The sequence below is a fragment of the Electrophorus electricus genome, chromosome 1 (genome assembly GCF_013358815.1).
Source record: "Electrophorus electricus isolate fEleEle1 chromosome 1, fEleEle1.pri, whole genome shotgun sequence".
NCBI classification, from domain to species: Eukaryota; Metazoa; Chordata; class Actinopteri; order Gymnotiformes; family Gymnotidae; genus Electrophorus; species Electrophorus electricus.
In genome coordinates, this window is record NC_049535.1 from 23012953 (window position 1) to 23037241 (window position 24289).

Genomic DNA, 24289 nt, shown 5'->3' on the forward strand with positions numbered 1-24289 from the left:
ATTGAGAGCTGTAAGGCACTCTGCCTTGCAGGATTTTAAATATTTAATTAGACCTGAAGGCTGATCCGGCACCCGTTGTGTTGTCTTTAGAGCCTAAATTGCCAACCAAATGGCTTAACTGGACATGGCAGAAAGATATAAGACTACCCAAAATCTGTGCTGGACAACAAGTTTTTGTTGAACTAGGTAACACTTTTTTGTTATTAATTTGTGTCTGTGTTGGTGTGTGCGAGCACAGATCTTGATCAGCATCACATGACTTTAGGTAGTACAGATGAATACAGACAGTGCTATCCATGAGACAGACCAGTTTTACCTTTTGTAGAACTTTTACTAAAACGGTGCAGACAGGAACCGAACCATTTCAAAACAACAACGCATGTCTTCCAAGGCACTGCAGCCGTGAGATGAAGTCGCCGAAACCTTTTTACCTTTCCTGTTAAATCAATCACCACAGCATTATTTACAGAAAAACAACAAAGCCTAAAGAAAAGGTTTCATGGTCACGACTGAGAAAAGATACCGAGTTTGATGACAAATATTTGGGAGACAGACTGTGAGGCAGAAAGACTGATCATCATTCATTAGCCTGCCAAAGTCAGTCATTCACTTAGGCCTTTTATCCATGATAAAAAGGCAGTGTTATTACAGACCCTGTGCGGACGTCAGACCATCACAAAATGTGATTTAGTAATACATGTACAATTACATACATAGTAGACAGAAGCAGATCTCTCATTACTGCTTGAATATGTAAATGGTCCACTTAACAGCAGACATCCCTCAGCTGTTTGAAAGTGAATGCTGGAGTTGGGGGAGAGTCGTGGTTCTGTCTAGTCCTGGATTTCTTCTACTATGTGGCCACTGTTTAGAGTTTCATGTGCACGCAGTCTGAAGGGCAGAAACTGCAGGATCCACCATAAGGAATGTGGTGACCTCAAGGGGCCTTCAGAATGGACCTAAACATAAACATACAGTTTAAGTCAAATGCACAGTTCCTGTACATGGAACAGATTTGGGAATTTCTGTCATGTCCATAGAACTGATACAGCAGAGACAATGTTTTGCTGTTAAAATTTGACTTGGTCACATAAATTAGGCAGCAGGTATTTACACACGGTTCATTATTTTTCTAAACATACTAAACACGTGATGCTGTTCCGCCATGCAGCCGACATTGACATGTCTTTGATACTAGGTCACTATATCCAGTACAACTAGCATAATTTTGGTAGTCTGGATTCTATTTTTCACTGCTGATGTAATTCATCGCTAAAAGACAAAAGATTTTGCATATCACGACCACTCCCCAGGATAAACAAACATTTATTCTGCGTTTTGTCGACTCTGTGGCATGTTTCTGATGGTATTGACGAGTGCACAAACACGTCTACACAAATATCTGATTCCTGATAAACCTCATGTCATTCTTTATATACAGATTAGAGTCAGTTAGTCTAGAACTTGCAAAAAGCAATATTCAGGGTTCTGATAAAAGTGACATAGCACGACGCTCGACACTGGTAAACTCATTTCACACAGAGGAAAGGCTTGGTTTTCAGTGAAAATGACAATGATTTTTTTACAACAGTAATACAACATCTCCAAAGTTTTATAGAATTATATTATTAATAAGTATATTAATAAGTATATTCTCTCTTTATTTCCATCTTCATTTTCATTGGTTCTTGGTGATTATGTGAGTGGAGGGATGAGCAAATGGAACGAGGACGGCCTGTGTTAGTTCAGGCTTCAGTTAATGATGGGAACCCGTTCTCCTCCATGGAGAGATCTGGTGAGTGTATAAATACTGCAACATAGTTCCTTGTGGTTGAAAAAAAAGCACCTGCTAAGCTGAGACAGGATCTCTGTCTAGCAGGGCTCAGACCAACCTCAGCCATTTCAATTGGCACAGTGTGTTCGACATCCAAGCTCTGGAACACCGCCAGGAGCACCTTTCAGTGTTTTGCTGCTAGGCTAGCTGTCACCACAGAGACGTAAAAGCATGCCCAGAGAAATGGTACAGGACGGGCAAGGCGGGTCACGCTGAGGTCAGACAAGCCTCGCTTTCCCCTGTCTGCCGGCTGTGCATAACCCTGGTGCCACCCAAAAATGGGTGCCGCAAGGGCTGCCGTTGTGGCAAACCTTGTGGCTCCAGCTGAAAGGAAACAGACTGGGCCAATTCATCCAACAGCAAACAAACAAACAAACGAACAAACAAAAACAGAAGGACAGACATACCCTGCCGTTCAGAAGCAATCTGGTGTTCCCTGCTCTTTCCTGTTTGATTTTATTCAAACATCCCACACAAACAAAACCATGGCCTCATAGACAGCCCTCTTGCTTTTAATAAATAAATAAATATGTGCATCAACTCAATAAATTAACCCCAATACCCACAAGTAGTAAAAGCAAAATAAATAAGGAATCGCAAACCTCACTGAGGATCACAAGATAAATGGCGTCATGTGTAAAGCAGGCGAGAACATCCTGTGATCTGGCTTCACTAAGAAGCAACACTAATGCGGGCCACAATAGACATGAGGTGTAAGAACAGGCTTTTCTGCAGGGAGCACGCTTCAGTCTGAAAAGACATAATGAAGTCTCTGACCTCTAGAGGCTTAGGGTTCAGGGTGAACCGTGTCCTGGTTTATAATCGGGGGGGCCTGCAGCACTTTTGTTTGTTGTTGACTTTGTCAACACTTTGCTGGGGTGGGGTGGGGGGGGGAGGTCAGCAGTGGCCATACAGGCCCCATGTTGTCCCTCTATGTCATTAGCAGGTGCCACCAGTGGAATCACTCTCAGAGGTAATCAGCCTTCACCAGCTGCCAAGTCACACAAACGCCCAAGGCCACATTATGTGAACCAAAGCCTAGTCCAAAAAAATGTCCTCCTATGAGGACGAGGTGTCTTGTGAGTTTTTTTTTTTTTTAAACTAAGAAATAAAAAGAAAAACAAAAACCGTCAAACACCCCAAATAGTTTCTTGTACCTTCCAATAGTTTTCTTGTACCTAGATTTAATGAAGACATGTTTTGCACTTTCTGGAAGTCCAAATGGTGTCAAACCTCAGATGCCATTGCCTGGAATAAAAGTCCTCTGGTAAGTGCTAGAACACTGTACATGACCATAAACAACGGCACAGTCCAATTAGAGATGCTTGGAGCCCCGTGAGAGGATTGGGCGGACTAGGCTTGTGGGTGGAAGAGAGCGGCTGGCTGGGGGAGTTGGGGAGCGGAGGCCCATGTGCTGGCTGCAGAATATTTCTGCAGTTCCCCAGAGGGCATAAAACGCATCTGTGCTCCGCATCCTCCATGGTGCCTGTAAACTGTAAACACTCTCCAAGAGAGAGGGAACTGAGACCTGGATGCTTATCTGTAGTGACTGGGGGAGGTGGGGGGGTTTGGGGTTTGGGGGGTGGCTTATACACCTGCCTCCAATCAGGTTGAGCCCTAATCAAATGATACATTTGAATGCAAATGTAATGTCTTGCACTGGGCTAAAAGATTCAGTGTGCCTACTGATGGAAACCCATTGTCCCATGCACTCCGCCATTGGAGGGATTCGGCCGGACGGCAAACGGGCATCGCTGCACAGTTTGTTTCCTTCACTGGGTTCCAGAGTAGCAGTGGCACTATCCACGATTTCATGTAGCACTAAAGTCGAAGCCTGCACACAAGTCAGTAATATCAGTTGACACCAAAATGGAATGAAAAATTAAAAAGATTTATAAAAAGGCCAAGCTCAATGGAATATCTACTGTATATACAGCCAAATCCCTTTGTACCTCAAAAATGCAACTTAAACAATCTTTTATCTGCAGAAACCCTGAACTGTAATCATCTGCAAATGTCCGTAAAAGATCCACTTTCTGAACCAATGTTCATAGTCCTTCTTCGTGATAACCTTCTGTGCCATTTCTTCATCGTACCTGGTTTCCTAATTTATTCACAAAATAGTCACAAAACCTCAGTCATTCTCCATAAATGCTTCACAGTAATCCTCATCATCAAAAAATAATACTTAAAAAAATAAGATTTTGAAAAAAGGAAAACGAGAGAACCGCATGACAATAAGCGAGTAAGCGTGCAGCTTTGATGCGAAGACCCTACGCGGCTGGTCATCTAAAATCTTTGATTTGATTATTTTTTTTCTTTTTCTTGGTAAGACATAGATTCAGAGTGGCGACTTCAATGATGGGGGGGGGGTGTGGATTCGGATGCTGCTGTACAATAGCAAAGAAACCCTGTATCAGTAGCTGTCTTCCATCTTTCTGTCTTTCTCCTCTCTCTCTCTCTCTCTCTCTCTCTCTCTCTCTCTCGCTCTCTCTCTTCAGCTCGGAGGGCTAGCTTAAGGAGGCGCCATGTGCCTTTCTGCTCCAAGAAATAAAAACGTCAGGAGGAGGAAACGCGGAAGCGAGGCTTCACAGCTCAGTTTTTGGGTGGAGGTGATGGGTCTTGACGGGTGAAGCCTGATGACTGTGTCATGTGGTCTAATGAAACTTTGCTGCCTCTGTTCCCCATCACACTTCTCCACGTCCCCCCGCCCTACGCCACAGCCGAGGTCTGGTCCCGTCACACTCTCCACCTCCGGCTCCGTGCATCCATTCGTCAGTTTCCTCTTGCATCGCTCCATCACCGACACTCTTTTCTGTCAATCCCTCCATTTTCCCTTTGTCCATTCCCCATTGCGGGTTCAAGATGAGGTGGGGTTAATCAACAGTCTGGTGCGTTCGTCTGAAGGAGAAGGTTTTGGTGATGAGGAGGGGGCGGGGCCCGCGGCCCCCACAGAGGCCCTACTCGATGACCATGCAGTGTGGCAGGTGCTGGGAGTAGTACTTGAAGAGCTCAGCCGTGGCCCCCGGGCAGTTGGTGAGCTCCAGCTCCTCCAGCTCCTGTAGCTGTATCAGGCCTGAAAGACCGGTGGTGGTCAGCAGGGGGCAGCCTGGCACAGAGAGAAAGGCAAGCAGACAGGCTGAGACCTGCTTCCTGCTCCTAATAGCCATGTCACAAAATTCTAAGGATAACACACTACAGCCAATCGCACTACATCTTTATTAGAAGGTCTTTTTGCAACATGTCAAGCCTAAAACAGTGAAATTTGTCATGTCAAGTGTTGTGCCCATTAAAATGTCATGATTAAGAGTTTAGATTTCACCTATTATGGTTTGCTAATGCATTTGTCATGACCCTCATGTTCATTTTTGAGCTTGTTGTGTGGTTGACTGCTGTCTTCAAACCAAATTTCCCTTCAGGGATCAATAAAGATAATCTATATTACCAATATCTGATTAAATCTGATCAGGAGTATCTTCCATTAAATCATCACAGAATCCACCAACAATCTTTAGCAGTAAAGCTGTGTTGCACAGGGAAGATGCACATACCGGCTAGTGAGAGCAAACGCAGACTCCTCATACCGAACAGGTGCTGCAAGCCAAAGTCCTGCACCTGCAAAAAACAACACACATGTGGCCCTGCCTGGACTGCACTGAAACACACCACAATCAACAAGCAATGAAAATGTTGATAGCAACAACAAATATAGCTGCTAGCGGCAATAAAAGGGTCCAAGCATGACTCTACACGCGTTCTCCCTTCGTCAGCTGACTTGATGGCTGCAGGTTCACCATTCATATTTTACACAATACTGCAGGGCCCAAAGCACTGCCCAAATGCCGATTCAAACCAAATGTAACATGCATCAGCATGTATGTACATACCATTCACATTCTGTGACAATCTAACACCCGTTTCCCAGTTTTAGCCAACTGATTACTTAAAGGCCTGAGTTTGGAGACTGACTGACTGAAGGCCTAACCCCAATTTATACACAATGAGATTGACTGATTTAACAGACATATATGTTATAGTGCTCACATTGGTGAAAATGCACCACAATCAACAAGATACCACAAAGCTAAATGTCCCTTTCAGGTTTCACAAGATCTACTGAATTACAGAATTACTTTAGAAATATTGATTGACGTGCATCACATATTGTGTACAAATGTCTCTGTTTTTGACTTGATTGACTTGCAGTGTCTTGCTAGCATTATGATATCATATAGAGTATTCTGCAAAACTACTAGGGCTAGTTTGAAAGTGCATGTTTCAATCAATTAGCAACAGCAGCAAAGATGTAATATTTTTTAAATGGCTTGTACTGGCAAAGTTGTCAGGCTTACTGAATTGCGTAAAATTAATGCAGACTTTTCTCCATAGGTTCATGATGTGAAGAGATATTTGAGTAAAAACTTATTTTTACAATAATGGCCACTGTGGTGTATGCCTGAGGACAATTCCTTCCATATTCTGCAAACATCTTTGGAATGGGATGTTATAAATATAAATATAAATATCTGTCAACATTTTTGAGAACAGGCCTGTGATTTTATGTTTTTACTGTAGTACTACAGCCATACTGTCCAAAAAACATGTTTCGGAGAGATTTTGAGAGATAGCCTCTGCTGATTCTTTTAAAATCAGTTTTTAGATGATAAGGTGGATCAGGATCATTACACAAAGAATGTTTTTAGATGATCAGCAAGAACAAAAAAAACTTAGCATGACTGCTGTAAGCACTTGCAATAGCAAAGTCTCTACTAGCTACAGGATCACAGCACTATTATATATGCCTATGGTGGCAGTGTAAGAAAGTAAGATAGTGCCCACCCCCCCCATTGGACAATTGCTATGAAACTTTATATGCTTGTAGAAAGTCCTTCCTTTTACAGACCTTTCAAGATTTGTGTGAATGTTAAGCCCATCAACTGTACGCTGAAATCTGATTGGCTAATGCCAGTCATGTTTTTTCAGTTATTGAGTCATCCTTAGGAATTCTTCAATCAGTTTGGTCTCTGAGAAACATCTATTTGCAAGTTATTGCACCCCTATTGACAACTGCATAAAATGTGGTCAACTGATATTAAGTAAATAAAGATCCACCCCAGGACTGTTGATTGACGTGCTACAGCCATACCATTTGCAAACGTCAAAATGTTTTGGATAGCACTGAAAGGTCCTGTTCTCGCAAATATATTGAAACATTATCCATGTAGATGGGGCAAAAATGTAAGTAAAATGCAAAAGAAGGTTTTGCATATTATGGCGGAAATTCATGTGAGGCCCATTTCATGGGAGATTCTTTGGGAGGCAGATTTCAGCCTATGACCTATGGTTCAGAAGATACAGACCAAAATGCTTAAAGCTGTCCTATAGCACCCCCTTTAGGTTGTTCAAGGTCATCTCACTTACCTGAGTAGCGGGAGAGACTACTACCTATTGAGTTTCATGTCTCTAGGTCTTATGGTTTGGTCTGCACAATGTATTTTAGTGGAGAAAAAGAACAATAAAAAACCTCAATTACAATAATAACAACAACAAGAACAATTTTTATTATTGTTGTTGTTATTTTTATTATTATAGCGCCATCCATTCATTTGAAATGCAGGATGAAGCGTTTAACCCCTTACAGTTACCACTGGGTCAGACTCACATTCTTTACTTTCTAACAACACACCTTTCCCATAAGTCTCAGTGTGGTGCTGGAATAATTCACAGTAGTTACAGAATAATATGCCTTAGTAACTAAATATACTTAATAACTCAATAATAAGCCTGGAGCTGACGTGTTTAACTCTATAATTACCTGACAGCACCAGCGTAGGTAGAGGCTCCGCAGGGAGGACATGGTGGAGAGGTAGCCAAGGCCTGTGTCGGTGATCCGCACACACCTGAGTGCAGGGACACAACAGACGGACTCACACAGTCACCTCAGAACTTCACATCCAGCCTCGAGTGGAATTTGCTTGTTGAGCTTTCAACTTGCTTTTAACTTAGGACCCAGAGAGAGGCCTCTTTTCCAGTAGTAGTGACAATAAGGCTGGATTACAGCCATCGTATCACATTCGTGGCTTTTAGACCCATGGTTTTCAAATGGCTTACTGTGGCTTCATTACTGAAACCAGGTGAAATTACTAATACTCTGGCAGAGAATGAATGGATTCCACCAGTTCAAGCCCTCGCAGTAAATAAAAAGTAATCACAGTCATTTTTCGTGATTAGTAGCTTTAGCTGTGATGAGAGAAATAAATCTATGAGAATTTAACAGGACAATGATTATCAAATACATGAATTAGTTAAAGACGAAGCCAATTACATATATCACTACTTTAGGTGTTGTCATAGAAGCAGCTTAAAGAGAAGTAGACCATGGTTACTGTTTAGAAGTGTGTATACTGGGGGGCCCAGCTCCACTACCAGATGACCACACCAGGGCAGTTCAGTGGTTTCCCTGATCTAACACATCTGATTGAACTCATAAAGTGTGTAAATAAACATCTGAGGAGCCAAATAAGGTAGCCCCGATTTTAAATGTAATAAATGTTTAATAGACATGTATTCTGAAATGCAAACACACATAAAAACTTGTATGCCTTTAAGAGACTGTAAATGAAATCTTTGTGTTCATATACCACCGAACTGTACATCTGCCCCACCCTCCGAGACCAGAGACCACCCCTGTCTTAAGCCTTCCCGCCCCTGGCCTGCCTTCGCCACACCCACCGGTCTAGCACGAGCTCCTCCAGCTTGTGCAGGTCGCAGGCGATGTACTCCAGGGCGACATCGGTGATGCGTGGGCACCAAGACAGGTCCAGGCTGCGCAGCTTGCGCAGGTTCTCTGCCACCAGCTCCACACCGTCGTCTGTGATCTTGGAGCAGCCGGAAAGGCTGAGCGCTGTGAGGTTGGGCAGGCTGTGCACCATATTCACCACGCCATGGTTGGTGATCTCCCAGCACGAGTGCAGGCGCAGCGTGTGCGTGGTGTAGCCCTGTTTAGCTGTGAAGTAGGCCATGGCCGTGTCGGTCACGTGGTACGCCTGCAGGCTCAGCTCGGACAGGTTGGGGAGGAGCTGGGAGATGGCAGCGATGGCGTCGTCTGCCACGTTGATGCAGTCGCTCACGCTGAGTGAGGTGAGCCGTGCGTTCAGACTTGACCACAGGCCTGCCTCCGTGAAGTCGTTGCAGCCAGACAGCTCCAGGTGCATGAGGCCCTGCATCTGCTCCAGCATCACCTGCACAGGGGGTTCCCAAGCAGTATGGTTAGCCATGAATGCTGCATCCACACCCATAGCTGCAGACTGCATCTCGAAAACGAGGACACAGAGCTCTTCATTACTTCCCCAGAATACAAAAGGTGTTTCCCTAACAGTATTTGTATGTTCATTTAATTAATTAATTAATTCAAAATTTAACATAACTTACTCCAGTCCATAATTTACTACACTATAATGCCTACTGCATACATCCAAAAATGTCAAATTCAACATATCTGCCAGTAAACAATTCAACATGACTGAAATTATTTAATCTCACATAGCGAGCTTGCGATTCCGGCAGCGTGACTGCATGACCTCCAGAGTCCCGCGATGCACCCTGCTGCGACTCAGTAATGACAACCCAAGCACGATGGTATGGACTGTTTGGGCTCTAGCTAAACTCATGACTGCTTTTAAGTAAACATATTAATCTACACTTTTCACTAAAATCCGTTTGAAATTACTGCTATATAGATACTAGATTCTGGGAGCTTATTCATAGCCTCTCTGTTGCTTACTAACGAATTAAGAAAATGCGAAAAATACTTTTAAAAAGTCATTTCTGTCTTCTTCTTCATAATATTTACATTTATAGCATTTAGCAGATGGTCTAATCCAGAGAGATTTACAAAGTGCTTTGTCATTTACTCATAGAATACATCCTAGCCAGTACAGTATTTTAGAGTCCAATATACCAATGATCTACAATACTGTAGAAATACAGGGATCAATGCTTATGCCTAGAAGTACAAAATACATAAGGTCTATAATATCCTTCCACCTCCCTACAGTAGAAGGATGAGGTAATACAACATCACCTTGCTTTATTGTTTTGCTATGCTCCAACATTTGCTGCTAGCGAGCATAGTATTCAGCCTGCTGAACAACAAGATACATGCTAAATCAAGAGATAACACAGGAAGTGCTTTTCCAAAATGATTATAAGAACAGGGGATGAAGTTGAATGCAGAATTTGGTATGGAAATATAATGTGTATAATGCACTAAACTGTGAATAACAGACTTGACATAAATGGAGTAGCTAGGTAAATTTGCATCACTCCGCGAGCTACTTTACTAGTAATATTTTGGTTGAACCAACTTCAGAAATATAATGCTAGGTTACATAAATTCCCTTGAATTTAGATGCTAACTAGCTAACAGATTATAACTGATAAACTCATGGGAGCTCATTACAAAGAAATATTGGACAATAAAACAATCGACAATTCTTGACTATCAAGAAGCTACGCTTTGCAATGCGCAACCCCACATATCAGGGTAAAAAGTGTAAAAACACAATTACACCCCACAGACACAAGATTTCGATAGCTGCTCTGTCCAAACCCCACCGCTATTCTAAGAAGAATGTATAGAGCACATAAGTAACATAAGACTCCGAAAAAAATGAAATGCGTTGATATGTCATCTCAATTTGCCAAATAGAATAAATAAATTCTACGGGGGAGAGTAGCATTGTAGTTGGCCCTCTCCTGATGCGTATCATTTATCTAGGCTTCTGCATATAAGCACTTCCACCCTAAGCTAATAGCTAGCTACAGTGTTCACTTTTGCTAATAACTTGTTAAATAACGTATTATTAACATCTTAGGTCATCAATTGAAAGTCGTGGTCATGATTGGGTCATGATCAAAGTCATGGGTAATGCTCGAAAACTGGAACTGAACTCCTCTGGCCATTGTAAGAGGCATCTTTGAGGCAGGAATGGAAGGCTGATCCAAAGAGTAAAAAAAAAAAAGTTACACTATTTTTGAGTTAACCTGCTTAACCACAAGAGGTGGTGTTTCTTGAATCTGGACTAATGCACCTTTAAAATGCATTTGGATAAACATAGTACAAACTACCATGACATATCATAGCAACTATGTTATTCTACTCTCTCAAAGTGACTGCAAGAAACAATAGACTCACTTCACTATGTGAAAATAAAACGACTTAGAGCACACCATTTATCAACAAACAAATTCAGGTAAGGCTACCTTGCCAAGGTCGTTACCAAGGCACAGATTGAATCAGTGAAGTCACTCAAATTCTTTTATCGTTAAATTCTGATGAGTCTGCCGACTCATCACAAACATGTTTTGCGTGTTATTTACGGTTTTATGTCTGAGAAGGATGAAGATGTAAACCTTAAAACAATTTAGCTTTATAAGCTATGTATGATACGTACTTACTTCTGCAGTTAAAAAGTGTTGTTTAATAACTAGGGATAAATGTCAAAAATAGCACTACTCTTGTAAAATATGTGAAATGTGTGTTTTTGGAAACACTGAGTCTGTGAAAGCAAATTTTCCTATGAACTTGGAAGTGCTCTAAGTATGGATAACAGTTGCATGATGTTCAATTTGAGACACTGCCATAGTACAACACTAAGATCATTATTAATGTTCCACTTAGCTTCACACTTCTAAGATCCCACACAATATCTAATTTCCAGAAAATTATGTTACTTTCATAAAAGATGTTTTATGAAAGTATCCTTCCAACATTTGTCTGCACATTTTAAATGCTATAATGAAAGAATTAAGCTTGCCAGTGTTTACAGAAAGCCCTTTTTAATCCATTATTAAAATTATTGTCAGCAGAAATTTGCTGACTTGCAAATTACACAAGTTTTTAATTGCATGAAGTGTGCTGTGGCTTAAAACTTGTAGTCCCACAATGCACAGGTATTCATGCCTATGACCTTCCTGTCACCTGACACTACACCACACCCATCGAGTTCTAGCCAGTGTGGCACTGTGGCACATCTTAACTTCAATCAATTGTTACGAAGTAAGAAGCCAATATGAAGTAATCTATATGGACTAAAGTGACCAGCATCTATAGTCCACACCACACTAGAGATGTCTGCAGCGCAGAGATCACACGCACCACTACACAAAAGGAGTAAACTGCACAGAGCTTGTGAGCAGCTTTCATGGTCCTGGGCTCCTACAGAGAGCTTGGGTACAGTCCAAGCCCTGCATAGTCCTATCTTGAGCTGCCCTATATAATGCCTGCACGGCCGTGAGTGGCGATGCCCACTGCCGGTCAGAAAGAGTGCCCAGAAGCCGTGTCAGAGCAGACATGTTCGACAGAACATGGCACAGATAGCATCACTAACTATTTGAGTGCTCACCATGGCAACAGCAGGCCAGTCCCAGAATAGCAACAGCTCTGAGGCAAGTACAATGAGTGTATTCGTAAAAGAGGATGATTGTTATTGCGCAATCCCCACTTGTTCTGTGTTATATTCTGGAAAGCATCTTTATATTCTGCAACAAACAGGAGAAATGTTTAAGGAGCAGCTCTTCAGTAGAGGCTAATTGTTAAATAAATGGCAGTGACTTTAGTTTAGTGCTCCATCCTAAGGAGCATAGCACCAAATATACAAAACAGGGTAATGTTTTTATAATACAAAGTGTATTGTCTTCCATCTCTAGCACCACCACACACACACGTCAGAAGGGCGTGTCTGACAGGAGGTCCAATCCACAAAACAGGTGGTCAAAGTGGAATATAATTCAAGGGTGTGGTGGATAATTAGTATCTTTGCAGCCAATCATATTAGTCGTCTTTTAAACAGCTTTGCTAGGCAAAGTGGCTAAACATGGAACTGGAGCAGTCAAGGTAGTGCTTAAATGTTTCATTCAAATGAAGGATGAGCTGGTTGTGCATGAGATGCAAACCTGAGCATATATTTGCAACCACAATAAAGTATTTCATTACTTTGTTCAACTGCAGCATACTGGGTGGAGACGATGTTTAGTAAGAAGTAGCAGCTAAAATTAAGAATATGTAGTGTGGTTTAAGACAAGAGAATTGGCAGCTCTATGCTGTTGTACACAGATCTGTAGTATAGAAATCTATGATGCATCAGGTTTGAGTATTAAGATTTGCACCTCCCTTACCCCACCCTGTGTACAACAGAACACACACACTAGAACAGAGTTACAGAATACCACTGCGGAACAACAGGGAAGAAGGAGCTAATTAATTCATGACCTACCAGCATCCAGTTATTTCGTTTGCTGAGCTGTATCATAAAGGACGTCTATTTGCTAACTGTGCATTTATTGCTATGCAGTATCAATGTTTATCAGGAACATTAGTCCATGGTGCACTCTTAATTGCCACACATATTGAACATGCATTTTGTTTGCATTAAACTCCCAGGGCTTTCATCATAACAGCAGACTGTGCCAGCTTTTGATGTCATGCTGAATATATAATAAACAGACCTCAACAGGAAACAGCATGCCACAGAATTACCTCAAGCCCTGCGTCCGTAATGGTGGACCGTTTCAGGCTGACTGACTTCACCCCCTTTTTTGACAGCGGGTAGTTGTCGATGAACTCGCAAATGTCCAAGTCAGAGACGCCCACCAAACAGAAGGACTGGAAGCCCCGCAGGGCGAAGGCCTGCAGGCTGACGAACTCCTTCTCGCCACTGGGCAGCGCGTTGTAGAGCTCCTTGGCATGCAGGATGGGCGTCACGCCCTCCCAGAACTTTGGCTGGTATAGCACCTTGCGCCATGTCTTGCACACCTGCGCCAGCACGCACTTCTCTGCCGTGGTGAAGTACCAGAGCAGGCGGTTCAGCAGCTTCTCGTCCAGCACAAGCTGCCTCTCAAGCAGCACCGGCTTTGGGTACGGCCGGAGTGGGGGCTTGACGCCGGACAGGGGGCTAGTGTCCAGGTCGGGGCCCAGAAGCGAGGCCGCTGTGGGCAGGGGCTTGAGGTGGTAGGGGAGGCCCGGGGGAGGAAGGATGGTGGGCACAGAGGACGACTGGCACAGGCGGTTCTTGGCCGCTGGTGTGCCCTTCGTGATGCTGGCCGAGCCGAGGCCATTGGGCTGGGGAGGGAGCTTGACCATGCCGTTCCGTGTCACACAGGGGGACTTGAGGTCACTTGGAGTGGACATGTTCAGCTTTGAGAGCCTGAGAGATGAAAGCAGAAACAAACACGGTTTGTTAAAAGTATACAGGCTGAACAGATTGTAGCAGATACACTTTACAAAGTGCATTTTTAACATTTTTTAATCTCTACAGTGTTGCATGGTAATACTGCATGCATTACTGAATGAGATAATAAATCTATCACCTTAAAAGAATATATACTATACATATAGTGTAACAGACAGATTACTGGGTTTTCTTCATTTATTTTCTACTCAGAGCCTCTTGTATGTCAATATTGTCAATTCATGCTTTTTTTTTTTTGGTACCAAAATGTGCCATTTTATAAGTTAAAAATGATTCATGTTTTTCTAACACCTTCACAATACACTTCCTGTTAAGATTCTTGGTTTGATTTTTGGTTTGAGGCAAATGAGTGCAGTAGTAAAGAGTAGTTTTTATCAGTTTAGGAGAATTGCCAAACTGAAGCTTGTTCTTTCGTTCCATGATTTGGAGAAAGTTTTACATGCTTTTATAACCACATGCCTGGATTATTGTAATTTCTTGTATAAAGGTATTAGTCATTCCTCATTAGTTCGGTTGCAACTTGTCCAACATGCTGCTGCCATGCTGGGCATGTGGGTCCCTTACATGCTGGAACAAATTACTGGCTACAGTTTTGAGGTCAAGGGAGACCCCAGATTGTGGAATAATGTACAAAGTAATGTGAAGGCTGCTTCTACCATCACAGTTTAAATCTAGTCTGAAAGTTTCTCTTTTCCTTGTCTTATAAGTGTGGCTGATTTACGAATTTGTGTCTAAAATTCAATAGTTGATTTGTATTTGTGTTCTTGCTTGTGTTGTATTTTATAGTTTTTAGTGCTGTGTTTTATGGTTTCTAATTCTCAGTTTTGATTGTTTGGTCAAACTTTATTCTACTATCAAATATTTTTTTTTATTCTCATATCTTTGTAGAGCACGTTGGTCAGCTTTGGCTGTATTTAAATGTGCATTATAGTTAAATAAACTTGACTGGACTTGACACATACATATCTTTGTAAATATTTGGTCTTCTCCCTAAACGAGGACATTCAAATCAGTTCAGTGGCCACCACAGGTCAAGCACTGAGTTTACATAGATCCTGCCACACCATAATTGTACAATTTAGTGGTTGCATTTACACAGCATTGTGATTGTTATATGTGTAATACAAGCCAGCTGCTTTGGAGTTTTGCAAATTTCATGCTATATGCATTTCTCTTCTTCTACAGGCCTGTCAGGAATCTTGTTAGCACACACCATATGCAGTATACAACACGGTTGCATCACACATAAACAGAGCAGCAATTTATACAACAGATGTACTTATTCTTGCCTAAGTGCAGTATCTCATAAATACATGTTAAATGTTAAAATAAACCTTTAGGATTAAAGGTAAAGATGTCCAACATTTAAAATAGCTTAGAGCTCCTGTGTATGGTACAAAAAATGCATGAATGTTTTTTTTTTCAGACAAATAACTTTTTTACACAGTTGTTTAAAATCACGTTAAAGATGAGCCAGAGGAAAGAGGGTAATGTCCCAGTTCAACTGACTCTGAATACCAACAAACATCAAGTGCAGTCTCATCAAACAAAAGCATTTATCTACGGATGATTAGCCTGTAACAGGGTTTTCACTTCAGTATGCAAAAGGCAGAGACACACTGAAATAACTATTTAAATATTACTGTTAACAATCAATTATATTTACACCTTATATTTAGAATGTGAAAACACAATTTGTCTAGTTATTATTATAATCATGAACACATACAAAACAAAAGCGGCATTCGAGGGAACCACAGAGAAGCCTTTAGCATTTATCCATTAGCTGTGTAAGAGAGTATAATGTGCACCAACATAACCATTGGTTACCAGCATTTGTTTCTGTGGTCTAGAAGGCACCTCCTCCCATCCTTCCATACATCCATATATCCATTCATCCACCCATCTGTGCATCCATCTGTGCATCTACAGCCATCTATCTATAGTAGGCCCATTTGCCACACTGCCTCTAAGCCAAGGATCTGCTTAATCCATTTGACTGTGTATTTGACATTTTACTTTGTTTCACTGTTTACTTTGCTTCATTGTGTATTAGCCTATTTACTTTATTCGACTGTAATTTATTTACATTTAGATTTCCTTCAGGTACCTAGGCAAAAACCAGAAACAGGACAGTCAAGAAGGTCTTAAACTACCCAGCTATGTTATATAACACTATATTTAAAAAAAAGACTCTAAATTAAAAATAAATGAAACCCATTCAAAACCCACTTTAAGCAACACATGGACCTTTTTATAACTTATAAACAAATCATTATTAATTCAGAAATAAACAAGCATTTTATATAGATGAACAGAAATGTAAACATTCTCTGTGTCAGAATGCATTATGGTGAACACTGGTATGCAGTGGTTCACTAAGGCTAGCATCCACAATATGACATCATGCAGCTAACTTCCCAGTCCACCTTAAAACTTCCACGCAGGTGTGCGTGCTCTGCGCACTAATGCTGTCACTGTAAAATGTCAATGAGTGTCGCTTGCTTTCATCCGTATTCCTGAATAAGACCTCACAGGGGCTATCACCCCAATAGAAAACACTCCACATGGTGGCGGAGAGCAGCTATACCCTGAGGAACATGCTAATTTTAGATACGGAAGTCTTCAAATTAGCCTAATTTAACCAAAGGGAAAAACATTAATTTCATATCAACCTTAGCAGAGTATATAACAGGTTAAAAATCCCAGCAGACAAATTAAATATTTTGCACTGGACAGCAATATATATCAATGTCTCTTTGGCTCCTCTCTCTCTCTCTCTCTCTCTCTCTCTCTCTCTCTCTCTCGCTCTCTCTCTCTCTCTCTCTATATATATATATATATATATATATATATATATATATATATATGTACACACACACACACACACACACACACACCTCTCTCTCATATATATTATATATTTATATATAAATTTATATGTACCTCTCGTCAACTGCACACATGCTAATGCAGAACATGTCCAAACAACAGGGAAAACTGGGCACTAGAAGCAAACACAAAATAATCTTGCCTACCCAAGAGACGCAGCCAACACCTGTTACATCCGTGCATGATGGAAAATCCAGTGATTAAAAACACAGCTGCTTTTGAAAGAGCAGACAAGCACACAATGAAGCGAACAGGCCAAGATGAAAACCCAAATCAGTTAAAGAGGCCATGACAGGCGGGCCTGGTAGGTTATAAGCGCCGAGCCTCCGGGTGTCTCAATATGCATGTGCAGGTTTGCACGATTAGAAACGTGTTTTTTTCATACATGAAGCCATGAGGAACAGCTTTGTATCTATGATCTGGGCACATGAGAACAATGAGTGGGAATGCTGAGCAGTGCTCTCAGAAAGAGAGAAACGAAATGGGGTCTGTGAGCTACACCAAAAAGTACCGCAGCTCCAGTGAGGATTTAACCATCCAGTGCTCCTGGACTGTACTGTGTGATGCAACATAGTCATGCCATATAAAGGCATACACAAATGGGCAGTGAAAGGTAGAAACACTGCAGCCCAGAGAGCCGAGCGTGACAGAGATAAAAGAGGAGGAAGTAAGAATGCTGGCGTTGGTGGTTTTGGTGGAGGTGGAGGAGGTCAGAGACAAACAGGGCAAGTTCAGCACCATGGAGAGCAGCCAAGAGTACTTCTCCACTGACTGTGGATCCACAGAGCAGCAAAAGAGGGCATTCAGCACACTTCAACCTACTGTGGGCTTCAGCGCTAAAGAACCATGCTGTGTGGATGACCGAGTGAGCACTGGGACATATTCAAATCTCCAGTCGAAAAATGCCGTACCTTTATTTTAACTCCTGTTATATGGAAGGTCACGTTTCTCTGTGACCTTGAAAGATGGAGCCAGACAACAGCGATGAAGGAAACCATCCAAGGAACAAGTGACATGACATCCTGCTGAGCACATGTTTTAGGGATAAGGAAAGGACTCTGTTTTTTGCTTTTTTCTTTTTACGCGCATGTCGTCGGCTGCAGCAAACGTGGTAGCGTTAGTCTCGGCGCGTGTCGGGAGGAACTCTTTGTCCCCGGAAATGGGCCAAGAAGAGAGGCGTGGCAGGATGCCAGCGCCCGATCCATATGCCACCCTTGCCGTGCATGTTGGCATGGAGCTGAGGCGTCTCACTTGCATTAAGTAAGGCACATGCACCACAGCACTTCACTGAACGCTCCACTACTTTATGACAGCCTATCATTTAATGAGACTGTGCATCTAAACCAGGGCTGGAAAGCTAGTGAATGACAGGGGTCTTCATAAGGACAAGGAACGAGATAAAGGACTACCTCTTTCTCCATGCCTCCCCTCTAAATCTATAATGTTACTTGTACTGGTGATTCTAAAATAAATCTGCTGATCTTTTACATGCTGGATAGAATTCTAGGGGGCTGTGTCTGTTTCCAGGGCCTTGTTATTCAGTCCTGAGAGAAATGATCACACAGTAGAAATATGTAACAGAATAGCATACCAACACATAATCCTGTAATATAAAAACACAACTTTGCTCTTTTATTTCAGTGATCAAAGTACCAAAGAACGTTCAAGAAATGAAAGATGCCAATCCAAACCTACATGGGGGAAAAATTAACCAGTCCCTCAGTGGCCACTGGAATAGATCACTTTGCGTCATCTTTGTGAGGCATTTTGAAATGGAAAATGTGTTTGGCAGACATTAGCTGGGTGAATTTCAGGTATAAGACCAAAGAAAGACTGCCATCCAGATGGGCCAAAGTGAGATCAAATACACCAAAATGGAAAATCAACTCTCTTAAATAACTGGATGTGAGTCAAAGAGTGCGTAAACTGCATCTGCATGCAACTATCTTTCTACTTTTTCAAATAAAGGTTTTCAAAGCTTTTGTGACTCCACTGCTGGAGCATTTCTGGTGTTTTCAATCCTGCTGTTGTTCTTTTGGTAGTACATAAATATCTGCTGAAAATATTCAAATATGTAGAATCCTATAGAACCCTTGACAGTCCGAAGAAGCTCTGGCTGTCAAGGGGGTGAAAAGGAAGAGCGAAAAAGAAGAATAAGGCTTATGCTGGCCCTGCAAAAGAGCCTTCCAATTGAGAAGCCTATACAACCCATTATTCATGTCTAAAGATCAGGAAAACACAAGAATGGCAATGATGAAATATGTCTTGATACTCTACTGCTCCTCAAATGTAACATAAAATACAGAAAAATAAAACAATATCATGGCAAAAGGACAACCTGAACCTCCTGAAATTGTATTGGACAGGCTCATTGCCCTAGTTATTTGGAATATTCCTGATATTCATTTGAGGGAAATGAGCAAATGGGCCTCTTTTAAAGAAAAAATACTTTTCAAAATTTGAATTTAAAACTCCATAATAGTTTATAAACTGTTCCGCCCACAGTGAAATGAAACAATATTTACAGAAACCCTAATGCAGTTGTCCATCAGCCAGTACAGCCTGTCTATTCTAAAGCAATTATCAGCTGAAAGAGCTGAGATTGGTTCAACAAGGTAACAGGGGCCAGAGGTGTATCTGACTTTTTAGTTGTTGTGAACAATGTTTTACTTGGTTCTAAACATATCTGTTACACAAGGTATTAATGGCATTTCAGTCTCCTTAACCTTATAACTTGTAAGATATCAAATTATTTCTCATGAATGTTCTGCATGCTGCAAGGGTGAACTACAGATTAATTATTCAAAAGGTGGAGGATGCAAGACAGCACATACTGCATTGTACAGCACAGCCACATATATTATAGAGATCACTGATTAAATAGTGCTGCCAAAGCAAATGTACATCTATACCAGCTGGTCCCATATACAAATAATCATAAAATTTTATTTCACATGATCTCAAAGGGGTCCTGATGGACAGTGTGGAAGTGGATAAGTCAGGGTACAGGATTACAAACAGAGGAAAAGGTGCTTCTCTGCTTCATTTTGCAGGGTGATAAATCCAAAACTTATATGTAAATCCAAAACTGAAAAGAAAATTATGTTAAACAATGAAGTGAAAGGACAGCTGACATGAAGTCTTGCTATAGGCATGAAGAACTGCCATTTTAAAGGTACTCCAGTGTACACAGACTTCTGGTAAGCAGCACAGTCATACTAGAGTCCTTACAGATGAAATGTACACCTTGGGAAAGGATTTTCCTCAAATAGCCTGGTCAGACAGGCCTATTGGTATCTTAATATAACTTTTAATGCACCGCAAGCTTCTTCAGGATCACCGGGAAGCAGCCCTCATTAAGACCCCCCCCAGCCGGGATGCAACTCTCTCCAGTGAGGTGTTTCAGTGGCTCTGCCGCGTGCCTTTGTGTGCTGCTTCTCTAAAAGTGAACTCACAAAGCAGCTGTAACATCTACTTCCTAATTTGAGTTTCTGAAGAGCTGAGTGCTTTTATGATGCTTCTCAGCTTCTCTTGTGTTGGAGTGAAATGCCACACATTGCAGGAAGTGGACGGGCTCTGCCCAAAGGGCTTTCAGAATGCAGATGTGCCATGATAGATCGTCTTATCTTGCTCTGCGTTTTTTTTTTTTCTAAAACAGGCTGACTCGACCACACCAGCTGCATAGCCTAACGGGCATTAATTAAGTGTTCCTTGAATGGCTGGTGGGCAAAGGCAGGCAGGCCTGTTTGCCCATAAGTGGTAAAAAGATGTCCTCTCCCCTTTCTCTCTGCCACTGCCCAATCATTTTCCAACCCCCCCCTCTCCTCGGAACTGGCCTACTTAACGACGTCCGCTGGATTTATGGCCCTATGACAAAAAATCGAGGGGAGAATGGAGTGTCAGGGGCTCCCATGTTGTTGCCATGGACAGATGTTCTCCACTTGCTTTGGTCAGGGGGTGTGGAAAGAGAGGACAGAGCATGGAAGAATGCAATAAAGGGCCCTTCCCCAAGATATTCAGCTAAGTCTTATTCTCAGAGCTAGAAGGGCCTTAAACGAAGTTTTGAAAGGCTCTCGTCTAAGACTGAACTGACATGTAAACCCGCCTCCCAAAAAGTTATTTAGCAAGTGGAGCAGCTTAAGAAAGTTGCTTTCACTGAGGTGCAGTTAAACACCAAATGATAAAACAAGGGAAATTAGTAAAGACTTACACACAATGTCAAAACTACTGTTCCTATCCTTTTGGAAATGTTATTATTTGTTAGACAGCAGAGAACTGGAAAATCTGACATTGTTGTCCCTTGATTTCTCTAGGCAGCAGTTCTAACTGCATATATGTTATGCAGCAGTAGCACAAAGACAAAGGTGATAAATAAGGCAGAAGCTAGGTGCCAAAGAAGTGTCTAAATTTGTCTTCTAAAACCTGGTCTGAGTACATAAGCTGGGCCACATAGAGAACAGTCTTTCAGAGCTTTTCTGCTGAGGGGGGATTGAATGAAGAAATCGGGCAGAGTTCTCCCAGGACGGTCAGGCAGCAGGCTGGCTAAAGGAACAGACTTTTAAATAAACCACCACAAAGGAAGGAGGGGGAAGGGGGTGAAACAGACACTATCAGTGAGGGCACAGCGCACTCATCGGTCCACAATAGATGGGCCTCGACATCGCCCTCAGCTACACCCATGATATCCGATCAAACTGCCACTTTGGTGGCAAGCAAAATGGCTCAGGCGGCCTAGAATGGACATGGACATCACTAAGTTAAGCACTGAATAGCCAAAGCAGCTAAACATGGCTCCCGCTCAAGTGCTGTGCTATAAGGCTTATGCTAGGGTTATAAACTTCAAGCTTGCTGTGATACAATACCAGTTTCACAATTTCCAAAGAGTTTCAATATTTGGTGACATTTCAAATGTGATCTTGATCTAAGTCCTGTCAGTAATATAGCCTACTATATATGTAACTACTATATCCAGCAAATATATACATTTCTGTTTTAACTCACAAAAAATGCATAAAAATCAAGTTTGTTATACAATGTTTGAATGAAAACAATAATCTTTCAAATGTCATATTTCACCCTAGACCACAAAACAATAGGGAAAAAAGCATTTTGATAAACTCACTAATATTGTATTGACTACATAGATTCACTGCAAAAACTGGTGCATGTATTCTGGAATTTAATTACAATGATATAAAGTTTAACTTTAGTCTTTACAATCAATACCCCTATCAAAATTATTAGCTATATTGTTACACTGCTGTCTCACACAGAAAGATATGATATTGATATTACCACCCTCCAGACTACATCTGTTGACATGAACACCTGTTTCCATGTTCATTGGTTTAAAAGAAAGGCAGCTCACAGGCTCATGTGGGTCCTGCTCCTGTTTACCCCAACACATCAATGAGTACCATGGCCTTCATCCAATGCCAAACATTTTTTATCAAGTTTACAAAGCCTGAAAGCTTTAAGTAAACTACAACAGCCCAGAACAGAACAGTAGATTACATGTAGCAGATATAGTATCTGATTGCCATTGATTCAGTGTTTAGGCCTACAACAGCCAGTGATTAGCTGTAGAATTCATCCTCCCAAAACCTCACCTTCATCATCTGAACAAAGTTCACATTCAGTAGGCCACAGCGGTTACTCGACTTCCACTGTCCTCCACAGTGGCTGAAGTAGGACGAAAGGTGTTTTTTTAAGTATTGGATAAACCCACCCCTCGCATCGTGTAAACGAGATCTGCATTCTTTAAACTTAAATGATCAGTTTCCAATGCAACAGTCAAAAGTCTGAGCGTTCTTTAATGCCAATTATTAGACATTATTAGACTCCTTTAGACTATCAGAATGTGACCGAATCTTTGCGGTTCCTTTTGCGCGCTAGTTGCAGGCACCCGGGGATTGCGTCATTATAAAGACTGTTTTGCACCCTTTGGCGATTTGCTCGTGCAGCGATGAAGGAAGCCTGCTCACAGTGACAGGCGAGACAAAGACACGCACCGAACGCCAAAACGCAGACGTTTGCAAACACTCTCGTTTACTTTTCTTCTCATCGACGTTATTGTTCTTCTTCTTATTGCTCGGTTCCGGGGCAACGCTGTTGGGCTATTACCAGTAAATGCAGTAGCCTCTGTTCCGTAACCCAACCAGATGTTTTCGTGAATCTTTGGGTCTCACGTAATCTGGCAGGACATTGCAGGTCGATGACGGTGAGCTATGCTAAGACAAATCCTGCAATCGCATCCACTTATCGAACATGTTTCGCTGGCATTTACAAATACGCGAGGCCCAAACATTTCTTTATTCACTTACCTTGCTATGTAGTCCACATGAGCATTAATCCATGATCGGTCAAATGTTACAGCCGGGCTCGACTATGTTTCCCACAACGTTGTAGGATGCATGAGGAAAAAGAAAGAAATATATATCAGCAGCTCTGCCCGTGGTTTCTCAGTTACAGAGAGGATAATGGGATATGCCGATGTTGCCATAGAGGTGTAAAACCTTCTTTTTGTCACAGTCGGAAAAGGTCGCTTCACGTACGAACGGACAGAATAACACTAACAATGTAACGTATCTTAAAATAACGGCATCTAATATCTCTTCATTCTGTTCCTCCACACAAAGCTTGCCTCCCACTCTCCCTTTCTCTCCCTCGCTCGCTCACATGCACACGCGCACAAACCAGACCGATCCCATTTAAAGAGATACGAACGATAATCTCAATAATGCATTGCTTTGGAGTGCTAAGCATTGAATTGCGATCTTTTAAAGCATTGGATATAAGTCTATAGTAAGAAAAGACTGGTGGCATTATTTTATTATATAAAATTATGTACAATGTAACCTGTGTGTGTGTGTGTGTGTGTGTGTGTGTGTGTGTGTGTGTGTGTGTGTGTGTGTGTGTATGTGTGTGTGTGTGTGTGTGTGTGTGTGTGTGTGTGTGTGTGTTTTCTGGAGCCATGACGCTTTCCATACATCTAAACAAACAGGTTATTTAAGGCACTCATTGTGATTATATTTGATTTTAAAATAGAGCATAAGAAGCATAACATTGGACTGCAATTGAAGAAGAATGAAAACTATTATGTAAATGAGGAGTGATGTACGCTATCTATTTTGTTCAGTATTAGCTAAATCTGTTCAGGGCTCATTTGTTTCTCACTGTTTTCAACACTGCTAACAGAAGCAAACTGATCGGTCATTCCAGGACTGCCTCTTTAGACATGGGATGCAACAGACGCCCATTTTAGCTCCCATTACATAACTCGTTCCTACCCGCCTCAGTTTACATCCAAGGA

The 24289-nt window shown here is 41.7% G+C and overlaps 1 protein-coding gene across 2 annotated transcripts; it reads right to left on the minus strand.

The window, feature by feature from the left end:
- Window positions 1–310: 310 nt before the first annotated feature.
- On the minus strand, window positions 311–24289 carry fbxl16 (F-box and leucine-rich repeat protein 16). 2 transcript variants are annotated; one of them, XM_027002774.2, is made up of 7 exons: window positions 24267–24289; window positions 23301–23362; window positions 13374–14040; window positions 8567–9075; window positions 7650–7734; window positions 5386–5449; window positions 311–4943 (listed from the first exon to the last, which is right to left on the minus strand). In XM_027002774.2, exons 3-7 carry the CDS (start codon window positions 14022–14024, stop codon window positions 4795–4797), a joined length of 1458 nt encoding a protein of 485 aa, XP_026858575.1. In that variant the 5' UTR covers window positions 14025–14040; window positions 23301–23362; window positions 24267–24289; the 3' UTR covers window positions 311–4794. The 2 variants fall into 2 exon arrangements, with proteins under 2 accessions (XP_026858575.1, XP_035385880.1); XM_035529987.1 differs by lacking the exon at window positions 24267–24289 and adding an exon at window positions 23493–23641.

Coding starts and splice junctions, on each gene's coding strand:
- fbxl16 (XM_027002774.2), bottom strand. CDS start 14,024: ATGTCCACTCCAAGTGACCTCAAGTCCCCCTGTGTGACACGGAACGGC. Junction 9,076..13,373: donor TTACGGACGCAGGGCTTGAG/GTAATTCTGTGG, acceptor CCCCCTGTGCAG/GTGATGCTGGAGCAGATGCA. Junction 4,944..5,385: donor GCGTTTGCTCTCACTAGCCG/GTATGTGCATCT, acceptor TCTCTGTGCCAG/GCTGCCCCCTGCTGACCACC.